Raw genomic sequence first — 24,366 nt, 5'->3', positions numbered from 1 at the left:
AGATCATTGCTGGAAGTGAGTATGCCAGTTAATCTGTGTGTTTGTGTGTTAGGAATTCATTTACTTCAGTCTCAAAAAAAGACACCTGAAAGGAATAAGTAAAGTTAGTTATAAAGTTCTCAAACACCTGAGGTTTGTCCTGTTCCAGTCTTTAAAATGGATATCATATTCATTTTTCCATGCATAATATGAAGTGATGAAGCAAAGCATTTTTAAATTCTATATTCAGAAATCACAACAAGTATCAGAAATGGAGTACAGTAAAATGAATGTGAATGGAGATGACAAAGAACTTCACTGAACTATGTGAAAATGTATATTAAGAAGGTTAATAAAGTTAAGTGGTTTAAAGCTTCCAGGTCAAGCCCTGTACACTTGATCAAGGTACTTAACCCTGAACTGCTCCAGTAAAAATATTCTACTGAATAAATGGGTCTAATGCTGTAAGCTACTTCGGATAAAAGCTTGAACTAAGTAACTGATTAATTAATTATGAACATTTCTTCAGCTCCTGTTCGGCTGTGAAGCTGGAACATCTGCAGATTTTCCAGGCTGAAGGCCAGCTCACTGTAACTGCTGAATTACGACCCTCGAGGACCAAAGAATTACAACCCTGCTCAGCAGTATAGACTTTTCATCAAGGTTAAATGCCTTGGCTGTGAATGAACATTCTGCTTTATGATGGACTGACAGAATATATGTGATGGATGAAAGGCCCTCTGTGGCTGTTTGATGCGCTATTTCAAGCTGTTTGCACAGCAGTAATTATTCAAAGCTGCAGGACAGAAATACTGAAAGCAACATTACAGGCAATGAATTATCGGCATAAAATTCAATGTGCTCAGATAGCGTACATGTGGTGATCATTGTATGCAGCTGTGTAAGAATGGTTACCTGAGAGCTATCTGCTGCACAGGAGCACTTGGTGTGATTTTTGTAATATTACTCACCGTATTGGGAGATTTGAGTTTTCTTATTAATCTGTATCCAACTCTATTGTCCACATTAACCTGCAATGTTGAATAATGAACTTCACAATGATGTACCAATTTATACAACAGGGTGTTTCTGCTGCATCAATTCACTTTAAGCAGTTTGATCAAGGGTTCTACGGGAGTGGTGCAATTCAAACCGTGGCCTTAGGGTTACAAGGTCACAGTCCCAACTGCTACCCCACCTGCTGTCTCATGTTTTCTTTTACTGTATAAAAAGAATGTACATCACTTCAAATATTCAGAATTGCATAAAGTTTTATTTTTTCATAAATGAACTTTTTTAAAACTCACAATTTGTCTTAGGTATTCCAACTCTGCTATTCTGAATTCAGGGATTCAGTACAATGGTATAATAAAATATATGGGTCTACTTCATGACTGTTTTAATTGCGTCTTAAAATTTTGTTTCGCCTATCAAACCACATGTACCTGTCAGTTACCGCTCCGCCCCATAGCCCCGCCTCTTAGCCCCGCCCCACCATATAGCTCCGCCCCGTGAGAGGCGGAGCCGGGGCACCCGATCACCCCTCATGTCGGACTGACGGGGCGGACAAGATGGCGGACGCTGGTGGATCGCAGTGAGGAGGACGAGCACGGCGGCGGGGACGCGGATCGGAGGGGTTGTTTATTGTTATATTGTACCTTCGTGACGTGTGTGGCGGCTCACGGTGCACTGGTGGCTGAGAGGGCAGGCGTGTGCGGACCGTTCACTGAGTTCAATGGGCGGAGGAGGAACAGTGACTGTCACCGGCTGCAGGACCCCCGAGCCGCGCAAACTAAGCCTTAGGCTCCGCTGCGCTCCTGCTCTCTCTCGCGTCTGGCGATTCCCACCGTGACCGCGCGTCCTGCTCGCATCGTGGACTCTCGTCAGTCAAAGACCGTCTGATCGCGGTCAACGGAGGACCGCGTCGCGTGCAGCTTCGTGGGGGAGTCTTCGCGTCCCGCTGTGGGACTTTCTCTCCCGAGGCGTCCCGAAGCGGAGCGGCTCAGGAGGAGGGACACCCGCCGGGACTTGGTGTCCTCTCGCTGTACCTGTCCTCTGGACCAGCCTGGTTGTTTTTTTTTTTTAAAGCCTGCTTCTACGTGTGGGACCCCATGGCTCAGTCCCCGGTCCAAGGTGGCCTGCCAGGGATGCAGGTAAGAGAGGGGAGGTTTTTCGGCTCTCAACTTCAGGTCTTCGCAAGTGTTCACCTGTCTGAACTCGTCGTCTTGTGTCCTTACCGCTCCTCATCCATCTTTGATCCTCAGCCTTCATCTTTACCACACTTTGTCTGCCTTAGTGTCTCTTTTCAGTCTTCATGTATCATTACAGCCGCTCTTCATCTTTCTTCCTCAGCTGTCATCTGTTTTTACCAGTCTTCATCACTGTTCTCCATTCTTCATCAAGGTTCTCCTCTTCACCAGTCATCTGTTTTTACCAGTCTTCATCAAGGTTCTCCACTCTTCACCAGTCATCTGTTTTTACCAGTCTTCATCACTGTTCTCCATTCTTCATCAAGGTTCTCCTCTTCACCAGTCATCTGTTTTTACCAGTCTTCATCAAGGTTCTCCACTCTTCACCAGTCATCTGTTTTTACCAGTCTTCATCACTGTTCTCCATTCTTCATCAAGGTTCTCCTCTTCACCAGTCATCTGTTTTTACCAGTCTTCATCACTGTTCTCCTCTTCACCAGTCATCTGTTTTTACCAGTCTTCATCAAGGTTCTCAGTTCTTCTTCACCAGTCTTCATCTGTCTTTGCCTGTCTTCATTTTTTCAAGTCTTCACAAATTGTATCACCATTTATCTTTACCTGTATCAGCTTTCATTAGGACTCATCTTTCCTCACCAGCCTCCATATTTCCAGTATTCTTTTATCTTTCAGTCTTCAGCAATGTTCTCCAGTCTTCTCCAATCCGCACTGTCTACAGTCTACATCTTTCATCACCGGTATGGACTAATGTTTACCAGTCTCCATCAGTCACAATCTGTGCTTCTCAGTGTTCAGTAGAGCTCACAAACTTCAATGGAGATGCTCACTTGAAATAAACGACACATTATTGCTGTTAGCCACTATGGATCCTGCCGCAGCTCTATAGCCTAAAGGCAGACAGTGACGACAAAGGTGGAAATGAGGAAAAAAATCCACAAGTTTAACTTTGATCAGTCACCTGCATTCACAAGTATAAAAGCTCTCCCTCCTCTGCAGTGTGACACTTTTTTTTTTTTTTTTTTTTTTTTTTTTTTTTTTACAGAATACATAACTGTTCGCTTCTCAGCATCTTTTTTTTTTTTTTTTTTTAAACAGTGCCCCTGTTGGTAAATGTGCACTTGCAGAGGCATGGGACGTTGGTTGGGTTTCTGCATGCCACACACACAAACAACCAACCACAGCTACCTACCTGGTAGGGTCACGACATCAATGGGGAGTTGCAACCTGAAGTAACAAACTGAGTAATAACTCAAGGGTCCCGTCATTATGGCCGTTGTTTGTCCATCTGTCCCTGTACTGTCTTGGGGCTGTAATTCTTAAACTGTAACAGGTTGTTTTAAAATGCCAGAATATTCCTCTGCTCTGAACAGACAGAATAGAAATGCATGGAATGTATTATTTGTAATATTTTAATGGATTGTGTCTTTTTGCTTCATCACCTTGACTGATCAGTTTGAGAGGGAAAATAAAACGTATATGTTAAGGTAGATGTGGGTGAATGAAAAAATGTTTTTGAGTAAACACAAAGATTTATCAAGATTAATCCTATTAACAGTATATACCGTTGCCATACAGTTTTGTTTCTGATCTTTTTTTCTTCATTCACAGACAGTATGTATTTTACCTGTTTTAGTACATAATTTGCAAAACTGCAGTCTGACAAAAAATAGTTTCTAAACTGTAAGTGGTAGGGAACAAACTAGGTTTGCTTAAGACTTTCATGTCTGCAGCTATGTCTCCTTCTCTCAATGTAATGCATAAATTGTACTTTTGCTGAGATGTACATCGCTTTAGACAAAAGCATCTGATAAATGAATAAATGTAAGTTTTTTTTTTTTTTTTTTTTTTTTTTTTTTTTTTTTTTTTTTTTTTTTTTTTTAATTAATCTGTATACAAGCCACATCTTTTCAGTTAAATTTTCTACAAATAATGTTTGTACTTTAAGTTTTGCCTGTTAGCTTCTAAGTGTGGTATTGTTTTGCAGGGCTGTCCATGGTTCAGAGATGTCTGTAGGACTCCTTATTTCCAGTAAAATCCTCTGGGTGTGCTTTCTGGTACATTCTTAAGTTCTTTTTTTTTTATTTCTTTAAATTTTTTAACTCTACACTTCATGAGGTAGAAGAAGTGACTTCTGGACTGAAGGAGTCCAGCATCTGGTGACACTGATATTCTTTAATCCTGATCCAAAACACTCCTCTGAATACAGTCTTTGGTTGCAGATCTTTTGTTTTTTTTTTTTTTTTTTTTTTTTTGAGCTGATTTAATGATCATCTGGAATCTCTTGGTGGTTGTTGTACTGAATCTATACATTTTGAAAGATACTAAAAAAGAAATTGCTTTCAGAATGAATTACTGTGCAGCTCAGGTTGTTTATTGGGAAGCATGCGCTCTTAAGGCTGCTCAGTAGTTTATGAAATTAACAGCGCGGCTGGATGTGACCAATACAAGACTGTCCTTTGCATCATTGTACAAAAATACAAAAAGAAAAGAAAAGTGATCAAAAAAGATCAGCTGGCTGATGTACATCTTATTCCACCCTTCGTTCAACCAATTCCATTATAGTTCCTTATATATGGAGGCTGCACATAACTGGATACTCTTGCCAGTAGGGTGATTGTTATGATTCTTAGAGGGGGTGCATATTCAATATTGAATTTTTTTTTTCCTCCCTCCGTCTGATCAGCTTCATATTTCTAGTAATTTTTTGAAAACACTTTCAAAGGGTCAGTGTAGCTGGAATGCTCTTTGTGTTTATGAATTTTGCGTGTCTGCTGCTCTTCAGTTTATGCTGAACCACCTCTTTTCTTATTGATGTCCAAGTTAATATTTCTACTTACGATGTAATATTGAATGAGCAGCATCTGCCTTGGGTTTTCTGTTTGGACAGTGAGTGGCTGGGCCCCTGCCTTGAAGACCCTCTCTGGAGCTCGTGGCTTGGTGGATAGAGCTCGGGGATTGGCGAGTGATGAAGGGAGCATCTCTGGAGGGTTAAAGATGAGCGTTGCCTGTATTGTTTCCCTGCCGCCATTAAAAAGTAATAGAAGGGCCATTTGTTCATGGCTTTTGCTGCTGCTAGCCCTCCAAATGTCGTCTGCTGGGCTTCAGAGGAATGGACCCCTGAGATGGAGGCGCATGACTAGATTCCCAGGTTTCAAGTGAATGATTTTACGCTACAGACACAGAGCTGTTCATCTGTCTGTCACTTATTTAAAGCAGTTGTTTAGTTCCGTTCTGAGTTTCGTTGTGTTGGCTCATCTGGGGTTTGCTGATGTGATGTAACCCTGACGTAAAAACAAGCTTGCCTTCCCGTATTAATGGAACCATTAGTTTGCAGTTATTTACTTTGCGTGCAAATCGAATGCTGTTGATTGAGGTAAAGCGAGCGCGAGTTGTTCTTCGGCCTACCGTCGGTGCCGTTCCACTGTTTCTGGTCAAAATGTGTTCCTTGTGCAAAAATAAATCTGTTCCCATTAGTACACAGGATTGTGGATGATGTTATGTGGTGTGAAGTCCACCACCTCAGAGAAGACAACTTACTGGGGGTATGTGGAGGTCATGGTGCAGTGAGCAGATAGACTCAACGGTGTGCGTGCCAGCAGGACACGGCCAAGTGAGCGTGACCAAGAGAGTGGACACACAACCAGCCTGCACGTTCCAGTGTGTCCTGTGTCCTCAGTAAAACCAGATATTTATACATCTTGGTCATTTTTGAGTCTTATCAATTCATTGTAGTACCTTGTTTAAAGGTACTACAGTGGGAAGTGGGGTCAAAACCTAGGTTGTCAAGTCCAAATGCAGCAGTGCTAACCACTATGCCCCCTTCCGCACAATCTCTGTACAACCGGCTTGCTCTATGGGGCCACTTTTGGCTGTTGTCATTGATCTTTTGCTCATTTAAGTCACACTTGCAGTTTCGAAGCTGAATGAAATTTGAGTATATTTTGTATTTTATACAAATATTACTGCTTTTGGGAAAACGGCATGAAACCAGCAGAAGAGGAAGATTGGACATGACTTTTTTTTCTTTTTTCCCCCCCTCCCCCAAGGCAAATTAGTGGCATTACATTATTTAGCTGATGCTTTTCTCCAAAGCGACTTAGTATTAAGCTGCTTGCAATTATTTACCCATTTATATGGCTAAGCTATTTTTTTTAGTGGAGAAGTTTTTGGGTAAGTACCTTTTCAAGGGTATTAGAGCTAGAGGTGAGACCTGAACCTGGGATCTTTGGGTCCAAAGGCAGCTGTTGTAACTACTAAGCTACCAGCTGCCCCGAAGAGCTTTTATGGTGAGTTGTCCACACAGTAGGGAATACCACAGTACTAGATCCTCAAGTGTAGGAGATCAAGCCCAGTAAGTGGCCAGAGCCATTCTGCACTTCTACTCCATATTGTCCCCCTCCAGGTTCATATGACATCTTACACATGGAAGTGAACTGGACTGTAAAATTTAGGTCATATTGGTAATGTGCTCATGGAGCACTTCTGTATTATGGCAGTTATGAGTGCGTGCGTGCGTGCGCTGCCAGCTGGATCGTAGGCTTACTGTTGCTATCAGCGAGTACATGTTTCTCAGGGCCTCGGTGCCATGATGTTTTGTCATTAATTCACCCTTTGGTAGATGGGTCCATTACCCTTCCCTTTTGGGTCTAGAGAGCAGAGGGGAAGGAGGAAGGTTTTGTGGAGAAGTTTGCTGATCCTGCCAAATCGGGGAAGCTCCCCCTCAAATGAGAGGGCAAAACTCCTCGTTTTCTCACATGGGAACAATAACCTCAGGTTGTGAGATGTCAGCTAGAAGCTGAGGGGAGGTTGGCTTAAGAGAATAACCACCAGGGCCATACTTCTAGTGAGCGAGAGTTTGAAGACCACAGTCAGTCAGATGAACATTAAAGCATCAGCTTTGTTGTTCTCTCTGTTGTGGTCACAGTCTGACTCGACATGGTCCAAAAATGCATCTTTTGCCCCTTGATATGGTCTGTTTGCGGCGCTCTTGTACCCATAGTAATCTGCTTCGTTTTCCTTTTATAGCAAGAGCTGGCGAACGTGCAGCACAGATGTTCTTCGCCTCAAAAAATTAGCTAAGCTAAGCAACTTCAACTGTTTGAACGCTCCAGAAGATCCTACGTTGCGGATTATGTCATTTCTACATTGATCCACTCTCCACGTGTTCTGCCCTGCTTTTTTAGACACGTTTCTTGGATGCAGCACTTGTGCAGGGAATAAATACGTTCAAATATTTAATAACGCGAAGAGAGCGACTTGAGTGCATCAGGCGAGATGGTGTCTCTTGCGCTCAGGCTTTTTAAAGTAAACGGAGAAGTAAGAGGAGCACAGCGGGAGATGTACAGCTGTGTTGAAAGTGGTTTGGAGTGCTGGCCTGCAGACAAAGCACTGGGCCAGAGAGAGTGACCTGTTCATTCCTAGAGTTCCTCTCTTTAGCACAGGACTTCAGAAAGTGTATGTTTAGTTTTGATGGCGTTCACTTCGGTACCGCAACATCCCCGCTTGATTTTTACTGCCGTTTTCCAGGACAGATTCCTTGTATGAGATTGATTCCGAAGGTTTAATCCTGAGGTATCGGTTGGTACTGATGCTTGTGCCAGTTAGGACTGGAAGGGGCTCTTCACAGCTTCGCTGTTTTATACGAAGCAGAAGAACGTGGCTGTGTACTGAAGCGAAGCAGGAGTAACCGCGCTCCGGGCGCCAAATTGGTGTGGTTGATGTAAATGAATCAGAATGGCAAGCGTGAAGAACATAATTTCTTCAAATGTGGGTCAGAGGGAAGGATTTTTGTCTGGTTTGGTGACTGTTTTTGTCCTGTTAGTGTTTGTAACCGTTCTTCGCTGTGAGTGTTGGCTGGAATGCAGCGCGTGTGTGTCGGAGCTGCTTGGGGTCCCCTGTCGTCTCCGGCAAAGCTGTCTTTTGATGTTCTTTTAATTAGGTGTGTTTTTTTTCCTTTTTTCTTTCCCTCTCCTCTTCTTTCAAAGTGTGCCCTCATTAGAGATTTTCACTGTTGTACACGCGTGTGACCCGCACGCTGAGAGGGGCAACGTAGCGGCTGCACACCACGGGCTCAGGGAAATGCTCAAGTCCTTATCTTTGCTCAACACATTTGAGTTGGTCTTGGGTTGAGGGAAACTGCTCCCATTTTACTCTTTCGTGTGAGTAAAGAACATATATCAGTCCAACAGACTGACCGCTACCATCTTAGTGTTCTCATTGAGTGCAAAGTACAACTAAACACAATTAAATCTATAAATAAGGGCCCAAGGAGGATTTTGAATGTATGTGATCGGAAGACAGTGGCAGAAAAGTGACAACCTTGTTGGACAGAACAGATTGTTGGATGGTTTGGACCAAATGTGTGATTCTGAAGACAGTGGTATGATGTGGATATGCCTAGATCCAATATTGTGATTGTTGTATGTTGGTAGGAAAAGTGCTTTCAGACTGGTCTTCCAGTTGATAATACTGTATAATGTAATGACCCCTTTTAGCACCGGCAGGGTGCGAGGTCCGTCCTGAACTGACCCACACTGGCAGTTAAACAGAGAATCAGTTTTTAGTTGGAGATCTTGGCTGAGTCCCCAGTCCAAAAGCAGCCTTTTAGATTAAAGATGACCTCTGGCGTGTGCTTGCAAAGTTGTGGTTCAGAAAGTTGATGCTACTGGTGCCCATCGTAGCTGAGCCACAATCAGTTGGATATTTGCAAACGCAGGGATTCGAGAGCTGTGACCCTCGCCAATGAATGTTGTGCCATGTGTGAATGTGTTGTGAATGTGTGTTGTCATCGTCGCCTGACTCACTGCTTTGCAGTGTGGTTCAAACTGATAACTTACTATGGAGAAAACGTACACTGCTATGTGTCCCGGGGAGTCACGAATTAACAGACATGACATACATTGCATATATTGAAATAAACTAAATTGAAGACAGGTGAAAATGATGTTGGAGAAGATATGGCCTGCAGGTCCTATTGAATATTATTTGTTTGGAGTTGGTGAAGGTTCTCTGTGGAGAATGGCAATTTTTTCTGTGTAAAATCCTGGGAATGTATGTCGATGGACAGTCTCTGAGCACACACAAAGCAGATGGACCTTCCAAGGCTTCACTGTGACATTTTTTCCATGTCCTTATTTTATGTCAAAAGTAAGCCCTAGGGAAGTGAACCAAGTCATGCAAATCTCATGTGGAACTACTACAGTAGCAACTTACCATTGCGCATCGATTATACGATAAATAAAATGAATTGCGCATTCATTTTTTTCATTTATAAGATAAAACTTCATTCATCCCGAAGAAAAATTCTTGAAATTAGAAATGAGCTTACCAATGAGAGAAAGTTCTACAATTAGTGCCGAAGAATGTGTTTTTTTTTTTTTGAGATGCAATACAAAGAAATGCAGCTTTGTTTTTTTTGATACAGTTTTTATAAAAGCAAAATAAGCTACAGACCTTTGCATTTCGCAGTTTGGTTGTGGCCTGCTGCTCTATACACACAATTCTGGCTATTCAGTGTGGCATCAAGGTGAGATGGTCAGAAGGTCAGGACATGGTGTGTGTATATATGCCCCATATAAACATCAAAAAGTGTTGTTGATCTAGCAGACACATCTGTGTTTTCCATAAGGCCAGTGCATGGCATCCAGTGTGAGAACCCTCACTGGATGTTGATGTTTCCAAATATGGATCTGACATGTGGCCAGTTGTCTGTCCTCTGTGCATGGAGGACATGTGATTTACAGTATAAAAAAAAATCCCTGTGAAACAGTCAATACAGTTAAAAAATTAACCTCAATGCCATATCTTTGCTAAAACCAGAGAACTTCTGTTAAGCAGTCAGTTCTCTTCAGTTCTTTGAGTTTTATTATTACTGACCTGCGAGTCTAGTAATCCACTGATATGGTCACAAGATCATTTAAGAGAAAAGGAGTGGAAGGTGGTCTAGAGCTTGGGTTTGAAACTTTGCTTTTCTATAATACCCTTGATCAAGGTACTTAACTGTAAATTGCTCCAGTAAAAATTACCCAGATGTACTGTAAAAATAGGAAAATTACTAGAAGTAATTTAAGTAGTGTAATATTGGTCACTTTGAAGAAATGCACCAGCTAAATTAATGAATAAGGATAATAATAAACACTAAGCTTCATTCATCCAAGGGCCATTATGTTAAAAATGGAGTTGTTTGCCTTTTTTATAGTCAATGTTGTCAATGGCTGGTGGACTTTTGACCACTGGTTAGGCTGTGCGGAATGGCTAACAACCTTGAATAACCACCCCCACTAATCTGCATTGCAGAAGTTCCAAGTTTTGGAACCTTCAAAACTAATTAAGTAGTGCTATCTCTTAATTCTGAGTGGTCTACAGACGGAATTTGTGTACTATTTAAAGCCTTCGAAACCTCCCCCGGAGCTTTGACTGTTTCTGAGGAAGGACTCAAAGTGATTTTTCTTTTTGTTGCGTTGACAGTGTTTGTTTTGGCCTGTGGCGCAGTAGTTATAGCTTACGGCTTATAGCAGCCTCAAATAGGATTGACACGTGTGGCTCGCTGGAGGTGTAAGCTTTTCAAAAATGACTTGTTCCATTGTGGAAATAATGCTGTAATCTTGGGTGGGGATATGCTTGGAAGCCCCAAATAAGCATATGCTATTAACAATTTTCATGGGTCTATTACAAGTATTAGAAGAAGTTTGGGTTGGGAGGCCTTCCTCCGTCGTTCTCCTAGAACACCACGTGACTTGTTATTCCATCCACAAATAAGGAGGCATATTCATCTGGCATGTGAATTATGGCATGAGGCAAAATGAACAATGAAGCAAATATGAGGGTAGGGGGGTATAACTTGTATCATAACCCATCTGCTTACCCAACCAAGCAAATTGTGTCAAATGCCAAAATGTGCAACAAATGTTATTTTAATCACTTAGCATGAAATTTCCTTTGAAAATTACACTGTATTTGTTGCTAGACCAAGTAAATGTTCACTTTGATCATTTGGTCTCTCATATTGAATTAGTTTACTTTTTCTACAGCCAAAAAAACTTTCCTTAGACTTGAAAGTAAACTTCTTTAGTAAGCGACTTGATACATGGTCCGTGCACGATGCCTTCATTCGTTTTTTGCTTTAAAAATGGAAAAACAAATGATGAATTAACTGTTTAAAAACCATTTTTGCTCAAAATGTAAAATATTTAAAATATTTCTAATTATAGTTTCTTGCCATCTTATTTTTTTGACTTTGAGTTATTTCGTTTTGCGGTATTCTTGAACAACCCGCATGTGAATGAACTGAAACTGCGCATAATCCATCAGTGGCTTCATCAAACATGCTGGCTTCACTCTGAGTTATTCATAAGTTCATATGGATCACTAGGTGCTTTTCAGAAGCAGCAAGAGAGTGACAGTAAGGGAGGATGGTATGTCCACCGAGGAAAATCGGCACAATTTTTCAGGTGCTACTTCTTAAGAATCTTATTACTCATTAAGCACAGGTGTTAAAAGCACTGTGAAGTTCTAGGTTCTAGTTCTAGGTTAGGCTACTTGTTAGACTGGAAAAATTGTGCACTTTAGGGCATTCATCATGTTTGGTATTATGAGATCTTGATTTCTACACATTGTATGATTAAACAAAAAGAGAAAATTAATAAACAAGTTCTTTTTTTGTGTGCTCAGAAACAAAAAGCTGTTTTGCCATTTTTCTGCTTTCAGTATTAAATCAAAAAAATGAATGAAGGCATCAATTCGCGTTTTGTTTTTCAACTTCGAATCAAAAAACAAATGAACGCAATGTACACGGACCATGCAGTTTTGTGTGAATCCATAAATGGAATGTAGCTGACGTGTTTTGGTAATCTGTAGTAGAATGTGGACTAGCCGCACCTTTCCCCGATAACCTCTGCTGACCCCGTCCCTCTTTTCCACCCCAGAGCTTGAAGGCGGACCCGGAGGAGCTGTTCACCAAGCTGGAGAGGATCGGCAAGGGCTCCTTTGGGGAGGTCTTCAAGGGCATCGACAATCGTACCCAGCAGGTCGTGGCCATTAAAATCATCGACCTGGAGGAGGCGGAAGACGAGATCGAGGACATCCAGCAGGAGATCACGGTGCTGAGCCAGTGTGACAGCCCCTTTGTGACCAAGTACTATGGGTCCTATCTAAAGGTGGGTACCCACAAGACCCCGTGAGCCAACATCCAGGCATCGGCAGACCTTCACCACGTGGCCTTATGTTGTTACGGTGCAGCAAATGATACCACACTAAGGTGACATTCTGCTCTGAACATAATCCAGTCTTGCTTCCTTTAGATAGAAGCTCTGGTCAAGATCAGTCATGTTCGGTTGAGTGTTTACTGAGTGTGGGACCAGAATTGAAGCGTGGTGCTAGTGTTGCTTTGTAGGGCAGCGGTAAACATGGTTGGTGTTTAGACTCATTCAGTGTTCCAGTTACTCTATGCCAGCTGTTTGCTGGTCCATTTCTTTGATGCTTAATTTGGTTTTCTAATTGTGAAATGAAAGTTTCTGGACTGCTTTAGTCCCTGGGGTTCGAGGTTGGGGGTGATCGTGATCAAAGAACACAGGAATGGCTTCACAAAACAACTTTACGGAAATGTATTCGCTGCCCATTTTAAATGCACCTCGGTTATTGCTTTGGAAGCAGTTTTTTCCTCCATAAAACATTTTGCCACTGCTGTGAAGTATGGCCCCAAGCGCAGCTTTCCGTTCAGATCTCCTCTCTGCGATAGTGTCTGGGGTATAAATGGTGCCTGCAGGCAAAGAAAGTCTCTTCAAGAGACGTTTGTTCTCCTTTGCGTCTAGTGAAAGTAGCAGAGATGAGTTGGAAAAAGGATGTACGGGAGACCACATCAGGCCAGGGGTGGTTCCCCTCGGCACCTGCTCTCCCACACTAAGGGCAACACCAGCGGCTTGTTTGTGTTCGCGGACACATATCTACTTGCACCAATTTTGCATCTTCAGGCGGGGTTTTTTTCCAGATTTGCTGCACCCACCTACGCATCCCATAAGGCTCCATTGTAGGTTGAAGGATCAGAGTAGTCAACATGTGCTGCTATTTTATATCACTTTTTTTATGGCCTTTTCTTCCTCATATTTGGTTACTGATTGCGATGTTCAAGTGGAGTGAAAACTGAACATGAGTTGGTTCATCACTTGACTTTAGCTGTTGTGTGTTTAATGGTTGACTGAGGTGCAGATATAGGTTCCTGTTGGTGAAGCTCATCCATTACCAGGTGACAGAACCATCATAGAAGTTTCCCGCCAGTTGTGGTAGTGAGATTTATACGAGCTGGTGTGGATCTATTATTATTTTGGAAGGGATTGGGATGCATTGCAAACTGAGGCTGTTATTTTATTTTAGTTTTTCTAAATTTCTGATTGGTGATGACTTTGAGCTGCCTTCAGGGATCTCCTCCAAAACTATATTACTCCAAGCACTGCAGTCCCGCCATGCTTGCTTGGTGGTATGGGAAGTAGTCGCTGCTGTTCATCATTTGCGTCCATCCGTGCAGTGAGCCGCTCTTTGTGCTCACGGCTGGATGACCCCTCTTCCTTCTCTGGGGTTCAGTCATCGCTCAGGAGCGGAACTAGGGCGGGAAGCAGTATGACGGACAACCTGTCGGACCTGCGGTCTTACGAGGGGCCAGGCTAAAGCTGCTGCTATGATAGGCTCTATACGTTGCCTGTGTGTGAAGCTGACGAGGCCCTAGGGACCGGATGAAGAGGGGAATGGACCGCGTGGACGTGAATCATCAGCCCCCAGACAGCACATGAACGCACGCCACGTTTCCTCTATTAATCACACGGAGGAGTAGAGAGCGTTCATCGCTTCACGGGCTCCTTTCCGCACCTCCTCCAACTATTCCCTTTTCCTCGTTTACCTGCTGATGGATGGCTCTGTACCTCTTTAAACGCTGGAGCGTGACACATTGCAGGTACCAGTGTCCCCCTTCCCCCTCACCCGAGTGTGTTTCCAGCATGTGCTCTCCCTCAGGTCGTGTGTATCTGGGTTGGTGAAACGCTCAAGTAGGGCGGCGGGAAAGCTGATGCTGGGAGCCTGTCAGGGTGAGCCGAGCCATCGAGGGGGCTGCCTGTCGTCTGTCCCCCCACCCTGGTTCCAGGGATCTTTACGGGCTCATGGCGTCAGCGTGGTGTTGGTTCAGTGTCAGGTTTCAGCTACGGCGCGTCTGTCGCCTTGTACAAAGGAGCTTCGACGCGCAACGGTCGATACGGTTCACGGCGACCATTGACTTGTGGTTGTGCTTTGCGTAGAGACGCTGCAGATGTGGACGTTTCCCATGATTCCTACCAACTGATGTTGGTCTTAGTGTCAGAATAATGTTTCAAGTGATAATGTTTTACGTTCCTGCCACACCGATGGCGTGCGCCACCCTAGATCAGAGTGTCTAGAGGCAAAGCGAACGAAGCGTAAATGTACTATGAATCTAAAGCAAAACACAGGTTTACCCCCCCCAAATCGAATGGTTAATGTTCTGTTGGTTTACAGCCAGCGAAGGACTGTCTGCGGGGCTGTAAACACTCAGTACAGATGTGTGGAGTGTACATCCCCACCCTCTTTCTCTGTTCCAATGGACTTTGGGGGCGTGACCCAACGCCCCACATTGTCTTATTGCTTCAGCGGACTTCAGTGCTGTGATCCAACACCTTTCACACCATCTTACTCTTCCGGTGGGGTTTGGTTCTATGATCCAGCACCTTTTACACCGTCTTGCTGCTCCAGTGAGCTTTACATGCACAGGAAACATTTGTACTTTTCTATACCGCGGTACTGTACATCATTTGCACAGTCCTGGTTCCAGGCAGCGCTCGTGTGGTTGCGGACCGACTGCTCTCATTCGTAACTTTGCAGGTTTACGCTCAACTCCTTTCTGTCTTTTCTTCCTCCAAAGGTAGATTTCATGGTTTTCGGTGGCTTTACAGCCTACATTTACACTGAATTATTTACATGCTTCAGCTCAGCCTACTTACACAGCGTTTACTTCTGTCCTGTTACAGTAGCTTCCCATCGTACACAGCTGGAGCCGTCCAGATCTGGGTGGAAAAAAGCTGGAATTGAATAAAATGTGCTAAACCAAATGAGTCCTGGAAGTGTACCTGCACAGTGGGGGGCTTTAATATGTTAATACCTCTCTGCTCAAATGCAAAGGTTGTTCAATCATTTTAAGTGAAATTCAAATGATTCCAATCAGTAGAGTATTTGTATTTTTTTTGAAGTGGTTGTGCAAAACTTGCATTGTAGTCTGATCACTATTGGTAGAATCGTGAAGAACATGTGCAGTTAGTATAAGATTATTTTTCCAAATGATTACCGCTGTTACATTAACGTGTGTATCCTTTAATTCTGCTTTTAAAAGGCCCAGGATAGACATTTGTGTAAAACTGAAATGCAAACAAAGGGTTTGTTGCAAATGGGCTGCAGGACAGTGTGTGGAGGTGCTCTGTTAATACCCGTTTCTTTTTGTCTCAGGACACAAAATTATGGATTATCATGGAATATTTAGGTGGAGGATCAGCCCTGGATTTGGTGAGTAATCCCACGGTTGGTTGTCGGAGGGGGTGTATTTAAGCCATTGCGACATTCGGCGGTACAAAGACTTACCGTCGGTCTTCGGGACGTGCGGAATTTGTAAAACGAACCGGTGTGGAATGTTCCGGAAACCAGCGCGTTCACATGCTCTTTTTCAGATGGAGCCAGGTGCCTTGGACGAGACTCAAATCGCAACGATCCTCAGAGAAATACTGAAGGGTCTCGAATACCTGCACTCGGAGAAGAAAATTCACAGAGATATTAAAGGTACGCTTTACGCGGCCTCACGTGGTCCTGGATGGAGCCTCCGAGCAGCTACTTGCTGAAGGCTTCGTTACGTTGGTCAAAAGGCGGTGCCGTGTAGCCTGGCATCCTGTCGCTTTCTTTCCATCAGGTCCTTCCTGTGAGAAAGGCTGGTATCTTTCTGATCTCCGCTAACCTTTCTGATGCAGAAGAGATTAATTTATTACTCTTTTTGGATTAATAACACGACTGATCCCTCCCAGAGCAGAATCTGTACTTCACCGAAAGACAAATCCTGAGAAAGTTAAGATTTTCGTCTTTAGCATGGAGGCAAACAAACATCTACTAAAGTCGGTGCAAATTTTCCCTTTAGATTTAATATTCCTTTAGTCAACCCAACATTGCAGAAGCAAGATGGAAGATAATGGATCTCATAAAAATAAATAAATAACCAAAACTATGCCTTCTCTGTGGTTGCATTGGGTTCCCGTAATTAGAGCGGCTTCCTCGTTATTTTTCTAACGGTCTCAAGACCCCCCATCCGCCACCTTGTGTTTACTTGATCACTTCCCAACATGCATCACTCAGTGCCTTGCACTTCATTGCCTACACTTGGCCTGCTGCAGAGCGGCAGAAGAAAGGCACTTGTCCTGAAATTGAGTAGTTTTGCAGTAAAGGGGTAAAGGTGTGCTTTACTGACAAGGGCTCCAACTGTAGGTCTTCTGTGATTCGCACCATGTACCTGACATATGTGATGGAGTTTGATTCTGCGTGCGCCTCCCTCCATCTCTGTCCCCGATTGTTCTGCAGCGGCCAACGTCTTGCTGTCGGAGCAAGGAGACGTGAAGCTGGCGGACTTCGGCGTGGCAGGACAGCTCACAGACACTCAGATCAAGAGAAACACGTTCGTCGGCACGCCGTTCTGGATGGCGCCGGAAGTAATCAAGCAATCGGCATACGATTCGAAAGTAAGAACTGTGCGTTTCCCCGTGTTGGTGGCTCGGCTCCTTGGAATGCTGGGCGATACAGCTGTAAAAATACGCAACGGTACCCTGGATTGATTGGTGGGTCGGGTCGGTGTGGCGGGGGCAGGACACACACAGCGGTGTGGTTTACTGTTGTGCTGTGGACAGCTTCTGGGAGCTCGTCGGCAAGTTAATGTCACCGAGTGTGACAGGCGCTCGGATGAGTCATCCAGCCCTGCAGACAGGAGTGTGACACGCAGGTCTCGGGGTCTTTGCCCCCTCCCCGAGCCCCCAGCACCTCCTCTGAGCGGCTGTCCCTGTCGAGCGGCTGTCGGTGCGTCCAGTACAAATGGAATCCCTGTGACTGAAGCCCCATGAGGTCGCCGACCTGCTCTGCGAACATCTCTTGAAAGCTGCACTACGGCACAGCCCCGCGGGATGCTGGGAATCGAGGCGTCTCCGCTCTCCTCCCTTGCAGTTCCCACGTGAGGATCTCTTTAGCAGAACTTCGCTGAGAGTCCCTGACTGAGGTCACTGCTGGCAACTGTCATGTTAAACACTTTTTTTTTTTTTTTTTTTGTAGAGGTGTTTTAAGCAGGGAACATGATGCACATTCATATTTCCACATATTTACATTTACTCATTAATCTCACTCTTTTCTCCAAAGTGACTTAGTGTTAGACTACTGACAGTTATTTACCTGGCTGGGTAATTTTTACCGGAACAATTGAGGGTAAGGTACCTCGCTCAAGGCTACGTAGGCTGGAGGTGAGATTCGAACCAGCAGCGTTCGGGTCCAAAGGCAACAGCGCTAACCACCACGCTCTCAGCTCCCCCAAAATAAAGAAATAGGATTTTCAAGGATTTTATGGTTCACCGCATTCCCATGTTTTCCTGAAGGCACCAAATGGAAATGCTGGAGGGTAAAATCCCTGAGATCCATGAACAATTGACAGGTGACTGGAAAAGACTGCTTTTTAGTGTTTTGTACTGCTGGTCCTCAACTTACCGTGCGTGTGACGTATGACGGCCGTCCAAACAGCTTTATTAGTCTATTTTCGAATCCCGATGTTCGGTCCCAACATCTAAGGATGAGCGCTCCATCTTCTGTACTACAACACCAGCTGTCCACACTGCAGAAGGGACCTTATTACTTAATGACTCCCTCGGTGACATTGCAGTAGAATAGGAATGATTGCGTTTTATTTATGGAAATGTTTTATTTTCCATAATGTTTTGTTTGCAATTCCTTTCAAGTCACTTTTTTTATTTTTTTATTTTTTAAACGATGGCTAGAAAGCAGAAATGGCGGTATGGGTGGACAGCGAGTAGCACTGCTGTCTCTCAGTGCCTGGGTGGTGCGAGAGAATGTGGGTTCAGTCCCCACTCAGCCTGTGTGGAGTTTGCATGTTCTCCCTGTGTCTGTGTGGGTTTCCTCCAGGTGCTCTGGTTTCCTCCCACAGTCCAAAGACATGCTGTTCAGGTTCACCCATAGTGTGTGAGTGACAGAGAGAGAGTGTGTGTGTGTGTGTGTGTGTGTGTGTGTGTGTGTGTGTGTGTGTGTGTGTGTGTGTTCCACTGATGTATGGATGAGTGACCCATTGTAAATAGTGTATCTAGCAGTGTAAGTCACCTTGGTGAATAAGGTGTGTGGGCTGATAACTACATAGAGTTCATTAGTAGTCACTTTGGAGAAAAGCGTGTGCTAAATAAATACATGTAATGTAGATGGTGCAGAAAAGTAAACAAATTTAGAAATGAAAGTGGAAATAATAGTTCCCCATGAAAAAGTATTTATAATAATGTCCTGTATTGTTTCCCCCCCCCCCCCCGTTTTGGGGTTATTTTAACAAGAATAATGTGTGAAATTAGTGAACCAGTATAACGAAGCCCTGCTGTATTTTATGTGGCATTCATTCATGCATACCACCCTAACCCTACCTGTTTATATATCTGTATGGTTTATATGGTGCAGTATAGCAAGATTTACCACTTAGGAAGGTGTCATGAGAACAGAACCCCGTGACCAGTTGAGGACCACCTTTATTAGAATGATCGGTTTTGGGCTTAACTCATGATTTACCTTGTCTCTAACTCTAGTAAAACTGCAGGCATTTGGGGTGTTTGAACTGAACTGAACTGAACTGGGTTTGTGAGAAAGGGGACTTGGTGCCTTGGTCGCTCTTGCGTCTGTCAGATGATGCTTTGGGAGGGGTCTTCTTGTAGTCAGGCAGCGGTCACGATCAGCTGACGTCCTTCCTGTTCTCAGTGAACGCGTCTCCCTGCCGCAGGCGGACATCTGGTCACTGGGTATAACAGCGATCGAGCTGGCCAAAGGGGAGCCGCCGCACTCGGACCTGCACCCCATGAAGGTGCTCTTCCTCATTCCAAAGAACAACCCGCCCACGCTGGAGGGCAGCTACAGCAAACCACTCAAGGAGTTTGTGGAAGCCTGTTTGAACAAGGATCCCAGCTTCGTAAGTAGAACTGCTTACGGCCTGTTTGGGTATCAGGGGCTCAAGCGGCAACGAGGGCCTAAGACCTTAGATGCAGTTTGTGCCGAGATCGTCAGTGAAAGTGTCCATTGAGTAAGATGGGCTTCCTTCCACAGCGGCCAACCGCCAAAGAGCTGCTGAAGCACAAGCTGATCGTACGGTACGCCAAGAAGACCTCCTACTTGACGGAGCTCATCGACAGGTACAAGCGGTGGAAGATGGAGCAGTCCAGGGAGCAGTCCAGCTCGGAGGAGTCCGACTCGTAAGTCCCAGCACCTGGCTGCTCCGCCGACGTGCACCCCATCCCCAGCTAGCTCTGTCCTCGCAGGTCATTACTCTTAGTTACACACCCAGTGACGGGAGTTATGTTAGTTTCAAAACCGTCTTGAAACCTTTTGTTAGCAAGGGTGTTGTGTGCTGGGATGACAAGAGCCGTGGCTTGAGGAAAGAAAAGTCTCTTTTCAGAGCACTTGGGGAAAGAAGTGTGTTCCTGAGGACACCATTTCCTTACCGCCAGGGAACAGGATGGCCAGGCTGCCGGGGGCGACCACGCTGCCAACGACGACTGGATCTTCAGCACCATCAGAGAGAAGGACCCGAGAAAGGTGCAGAACGGGGCGGCCCAGCCCGAGGAGCTGGAGAGGAGCGAGGTGAGGGAACTGCGAGAGCTCCCAGCCCCGTCGCCCTGCTGTCGCTCAAAGCGAGGCGTTGACCGGCACTGCGGCCACGTTGGCAGGTGGACGCGGGAGGCTGGAGGAAGAACCGCCCACCTTCCACTCATGTTGAAAAACATTGTACTGAAACCCTTGCCGAGCGAAGACGAGGGCTTATCTCGCTTGTTCCAGAAGATCTGCAGACTCACCGGTTTACTGTTAACGATCTTTCAGGAAGTGGTTCATGGGGTGTTCAGCAGAAATGGCTGGGACACACTCTTGTGTCTCACACTTGTTGAGCTCTTCTTTCTCTTTCCTGTTTGCCAGGCAACCTTGTTTAAGGAAAAAAAAAAAGGAAAAAAAAACAGCTTAAGGGCTCCTGTTACGTATCAGTTTACTACCGATACAGGCTGGCTGTTGCCTTGTGCTTCATCTGGGGGCAGTTAGTGCTCCAGCTGGGTCCTCACCCTCTGCCCTTGACTCCCAGCAGCCGGAAGACACGCAGAAGAGTACGCTGTCCCAGAGTCTCGCCACCATTATCTCTCCTCTTTTCGCTGAGGTAAGAGCTTCTCACGCCGCTAACCGAAATCCAGAATCTCTGCCCCGTTCACGGCTCATTAACGCAACGCTGTTCTCACGCGCCGTTGGGTGCTGGTTATTAAATGTGATGCGAGTTACTGCAGAGGTCAAATTCCTGAAGGATATGTCTAAGATTTTGTCCGAGTGGAGGCAGAGGCCGCGTTACGTGACTTTATCTGCCTGCTAGCTGGTTTCGTGCGTTTCATGTGCAGAGCTGTTTCACCTTATGAGAGTGCAGTATTTAAGTTGAAGTTATTTGTTCTTGTGGATGGAGCCAGAACATGTACAGCGAAGTCCTTCAGGTGCCGCACAGTAGGCCCAAGGTGGGCACCGTGTGCAGACCCTCGTACTCCTGTTTTACTCTGTGTCCATCCCGCGCAGCTGAAGGAGGAGGCGGCGAGCAGTTCGAGACCCGAAGCGCTGGAGGAGCTGAGGGAGGCCATCTTCCTGGCGGAGGAGACGTGTCCAGGCATCTCGGACTCCATGGTATCGCAGCTCGTTCAGAGACTTGAGAGGTAGGATTGGTGCGGCCAAATCGCACCTTCGCAGGCCTGCTGCCCTGTCCCAAATTCTAATTTATTTTTTTTTCGTGTGTATAAATGAAGACTGTAGCCAATGTGTTTGTCTTTTTTCCATTGCGATGTGCTGTTCACACCCATGTTTACAAAACTTTATGGGGAATTTTCACACCTTTGCAGGCTTTTGTCAACTCAAGTTCTAATCCCAGGTATTTATGGCCCCTCCATCCCCTCTCCCTCATCTCCTGCAGGTTTTCATTGGCTAGGGTGTCATCTTCTAGCCACTAGGAGCTGAGCTTTGTCCTGCCAAGGGAATAGCAGCTCTGTCCCCACCCAAGTGAGGCTGCCACTCCTGACACCATTGGCCATCATGACATTTTTTGGAGGGCTTTCAGCTTTCAACACGTTAGAAAAATGCTTTTAACATTGAGCGTAAATTAGGCCGAGGAGGCACCTTCATGAGACACCAAACCTCTTCACCGAGTCGGCACAGTCAGCAGGGTGCTGCGACACCGATTCCCCCCCAGAAGCCACTCAGTCGGTGGTGGCGTGTGAAGGCCTGCTGTGCGAGCGCTCTTCCGTATGGCCATTTTCAGTATTCGCCCTCAAGGACTCGGAACTGCTTAACAACTGCTCAATTATCCATGGTCAACATCTCAGCACGTCTGTCTGAAACTTCTGAAATATGAATGTGCCTGTGTGCGATAGTTTTGTTCTTTTCTGCCAACACGCACCCACTTCTGTTGGCATTGTAAAATGGGTATTTGTGAGCCTTGCTGAAGAGAGCTCTAGCACTCTGGAACCTCAGGTATCCTGCTCAGAGTGGATTGACCTCTGGAAGATGGTGAACCCTGATTTGGGGAGCTCTTGAGATGTTTGTACATAATTTTTTTTTTTTTTTTAAACGGCTGTTAAGAAACCGTGTTTTTTGCGTGAAGGAATCACTGTGTACAAATGGCCAGGTGTAGATACTGTTAGTATAGGCTTATATTGTCACACAGATGGCCATAACTAATTGCCTTGCCTTTATTACTTTAGTACATTTTTTAGCGTACATGTTTCGACACTTTCCTTGTTTTTAGCAAATCCGTCAGATGTTTTAGAGTTTCGTGACAACCGACTCCCTCTTTGATTTGTTTTAAATGACTACTGTAGGTACCTCAGTTGTGCTGCTGTCTCCAGGTGGCACATTTTATGGGGTCAATCTCACATCTCCACTTTATCACTGAAGTTGTTATACCAGGTTCCCGACTAGACCTGCTGTTATACTTGACATGTCATGTTATGAAAATGAAAGTGTGTACAATCCCAGTAGCTACAGAACAAGAACTGAGTGACTTGGTGTTCTGCAGATGCAGGACTTCCTGGCAGCCTCCTGTCCCTTCCTTTTGCCCCCTTCTAGTAGACAGATGGGCAGTTGGGTGCTGTTTACCTCCTCCATGTCTGTCAGGCTTGACCACCCCAGGGCATACAAATGGGAAGCGTGTCCTCGAGCGCTTCGGTGGCGCCCCGTTCCCACACCGGCTGCTTGCATTGCACTCGGACTTCAGTTGCCTTCTTGCTCTATGTAGCCTGAATAGCCATAAGAAATTAGCATAACATTGATACTGGTGTGTAGTCATAGTGGGTCACGCATGACAACGAAGCCTTTTAAACATGTAAAATGCCCCCTGGTCTCCTGGCTACAGGTCCCCTCTACATGAAACACACACAATGTGCTATCTCACCAGAGACCCAGATGGTGCGATTCCCTACAACTGTAGGGTCTGCTGGTAGCCCCAGGGACCTTAGGTGTGACCTACATGAGCTGCCCTGTGCGGTTTTTTTGTTTTGGATAAAAAAATATTTTTAAAAATGCTATATTTATTTGTTATTAGTCCTGCACTTTTTTAAAAAAAAAAAAAAAAGTATGCAGCAATAATGTTTTAGGAAACATGGCATGCAGCTGTTTAGAAATTCAGGCTAAGTGCTCATTTCTGAGATGGCTCATGATTTTAACCTGAAATGAGAATAAGAATATTCTCTCTGCATATTTTAGACATTCAAAGGAGCCAGAATTATCTTTTCCAGTCCGTAGGCATCTCCTGTGCCTTAGGATGATGACGTAAAAGATTGCGCAGCTGCGGAGAGCTGTGTTTTTGCTCAGTACTGCTGAAGGACTCTATTGCTGGGTGTAGAAGGTATGTTGTCAGATCCGTGCACACGCACACCTCCCGATTTACTGCTGTTGGTAAAAGTGATGTCTTTGTACACCAGTTAGCACTGGAAATCAATACAGCCACAAACTGTTTCTGTTTCCTCCCATCATCCACTAGTCAACTTCAAAGTGCTGTTCCTTTCCGAAAACCTGTTTGTCTTGTACTGTACTGTACTGCACCTTGTTCACTGATCAGTTGCTCCCTTGCACTTTGTAAGCATTTCTACAGATTTAAAGTAAAGGTACTTGCAGCCACAATGTTTCTTACTGGTTTGCTACTGTACTTCTGCAAATATGGCAATAAAGCATTCTAGGGATCAGGATGCACTCTTCAGTGCAGTTATACTGTATGAAATATAATCCATTATTTTTGTAACTAAAGAACAAGTGTTACAGAATTATAACTGGTCACCTCTGTTTATGATAAATTATAGGACACTTTCAAATACTTTTTTCCTGTAACACTGTTTATAGTCCTGTATATACTTATGTAATTATCAATGGTATTGAAATCCTAATGAATTAAGTGACTGGGAGGACAAATAAACTTCTAATTCGAGTAGCAGGCATCTGGTGTCATTCCTGAGTGTCAAGAGTAATACAGTCAGTTCCCACACATAGGATGAGCAGAGAGTGCTGGGGCCATCAGATAATCTCAACATTAATAAACACTTGCTGTATACAGCATCCTGGGCTCCTCATCTTACTTGCAAAAACACTTCATTGTCCACTTCTAACTACAAAGTCAGTTTTACCACTAAGCCACAATAAATAAAAGCTTAATAGATGTTCCTCAAACAGCTATGAAAAAATATTACATTGAAACAAATGAAATGCAACCACCAGTCATTCACTTCCTGTTGAAAGATATAGCCCACAAATGTGCAATTCATCTTTTTCTCACCAACACAGATAAACCCCACTCACACATTGTAAACAAAGTGGAAGAGTTGAATTAAGGTGGTCTCACTTGTTT

At 44.6% G+C, this 24,366-nt stretch overlaps 1 protein-coding gene across 2 annotated transcripts; it reads left to right on the top strand.

The window, feature by feature from the left end:
* Positions 1–1,528: 1,528 nt before the first annotated feature.
* LOC108918057 (serine/threonine-protein kinase 24-like) lies at positions 1,529–24,150 on the top strand. Of its 2 annotated transcripts, none has more exons than XM_018724977.2 (11): positions 1,529–2,132; positions 12,110–12,340; positions 15,681–15,737; positions 15,899–16,007; positions 16,794–16,951; positions 19,240–19,425; positions 19,560–19,705; positions 19,961–20,093; positions 20,587–20,655; positions 21,057–21,190; positions 21,445–24,150. In XM_018724977.2, the coding sequence occupies exons 1-11, from the start codon at positions 2,091–2,093 to the stop codon at positions 21,479–21,481; spliced, it is 1,302 nt and encodes a 433-aa protein (XP_018580493.2). In that variant the 5' UTR covers positions 1,529–2,090; the 3' UTR covers positions 21,482–24,150. The 2 variants fall into 2 exon arrangements, with proteins under 2 accessions (XP_018580493.2, XP_018580484.2); XM_018724968.2 differs by having other exon boundaries at positions 20,584–20,655.
* Positions 24,151–24,366: the final 216 nt, after the last annotated feature.

The sequence above is a fragment of the Scleropages formosus genome, chromosome 14, assembly GCF_900964775.1.
Source record: "Scleropages formosus chromosome 14, fSclFor1.1, whole genome shotgun sequence".
Taxonomy (NCBI): domain Eukaryota; kingdom Metazoa; phylum Chordata; class Actinopteri; order Osteoglossiformes; family Osteoglossidae; genus Scleropages; species Scleropages formosus.
This window is presented reverse-complemented; position numbering and strand designations above follow the sequence as displayed.

What these genes read in the sequence shown, in the direction of transcription:
- LOC108918057 (XM_018724968.2), top strand. Translation starts at nt 2,091, where the DNA reads ATGGCTCAGTCCCCGGTCCAAGGTGGCCTGCCAGGGATGCAG. An exon ending in GAGGATCAGCCCTGGATTTG is followed by an intron (nt 15,738 to 15,898) that starts GTGAGTAATCCC and finishes GCTCTTTTTCAG; the next exon opens with ATGGAGCCAGGTGCCTTGGA. An exon ending in AGCTCGGAGGAGTCCGACTC is followed by an intron (nt 19,706 to 19,960) that starts GTAAGTCCCAGC and finishes CCTTACCGCCAG; the next exon opens with GGAACAGGATGGCCAGGCTG.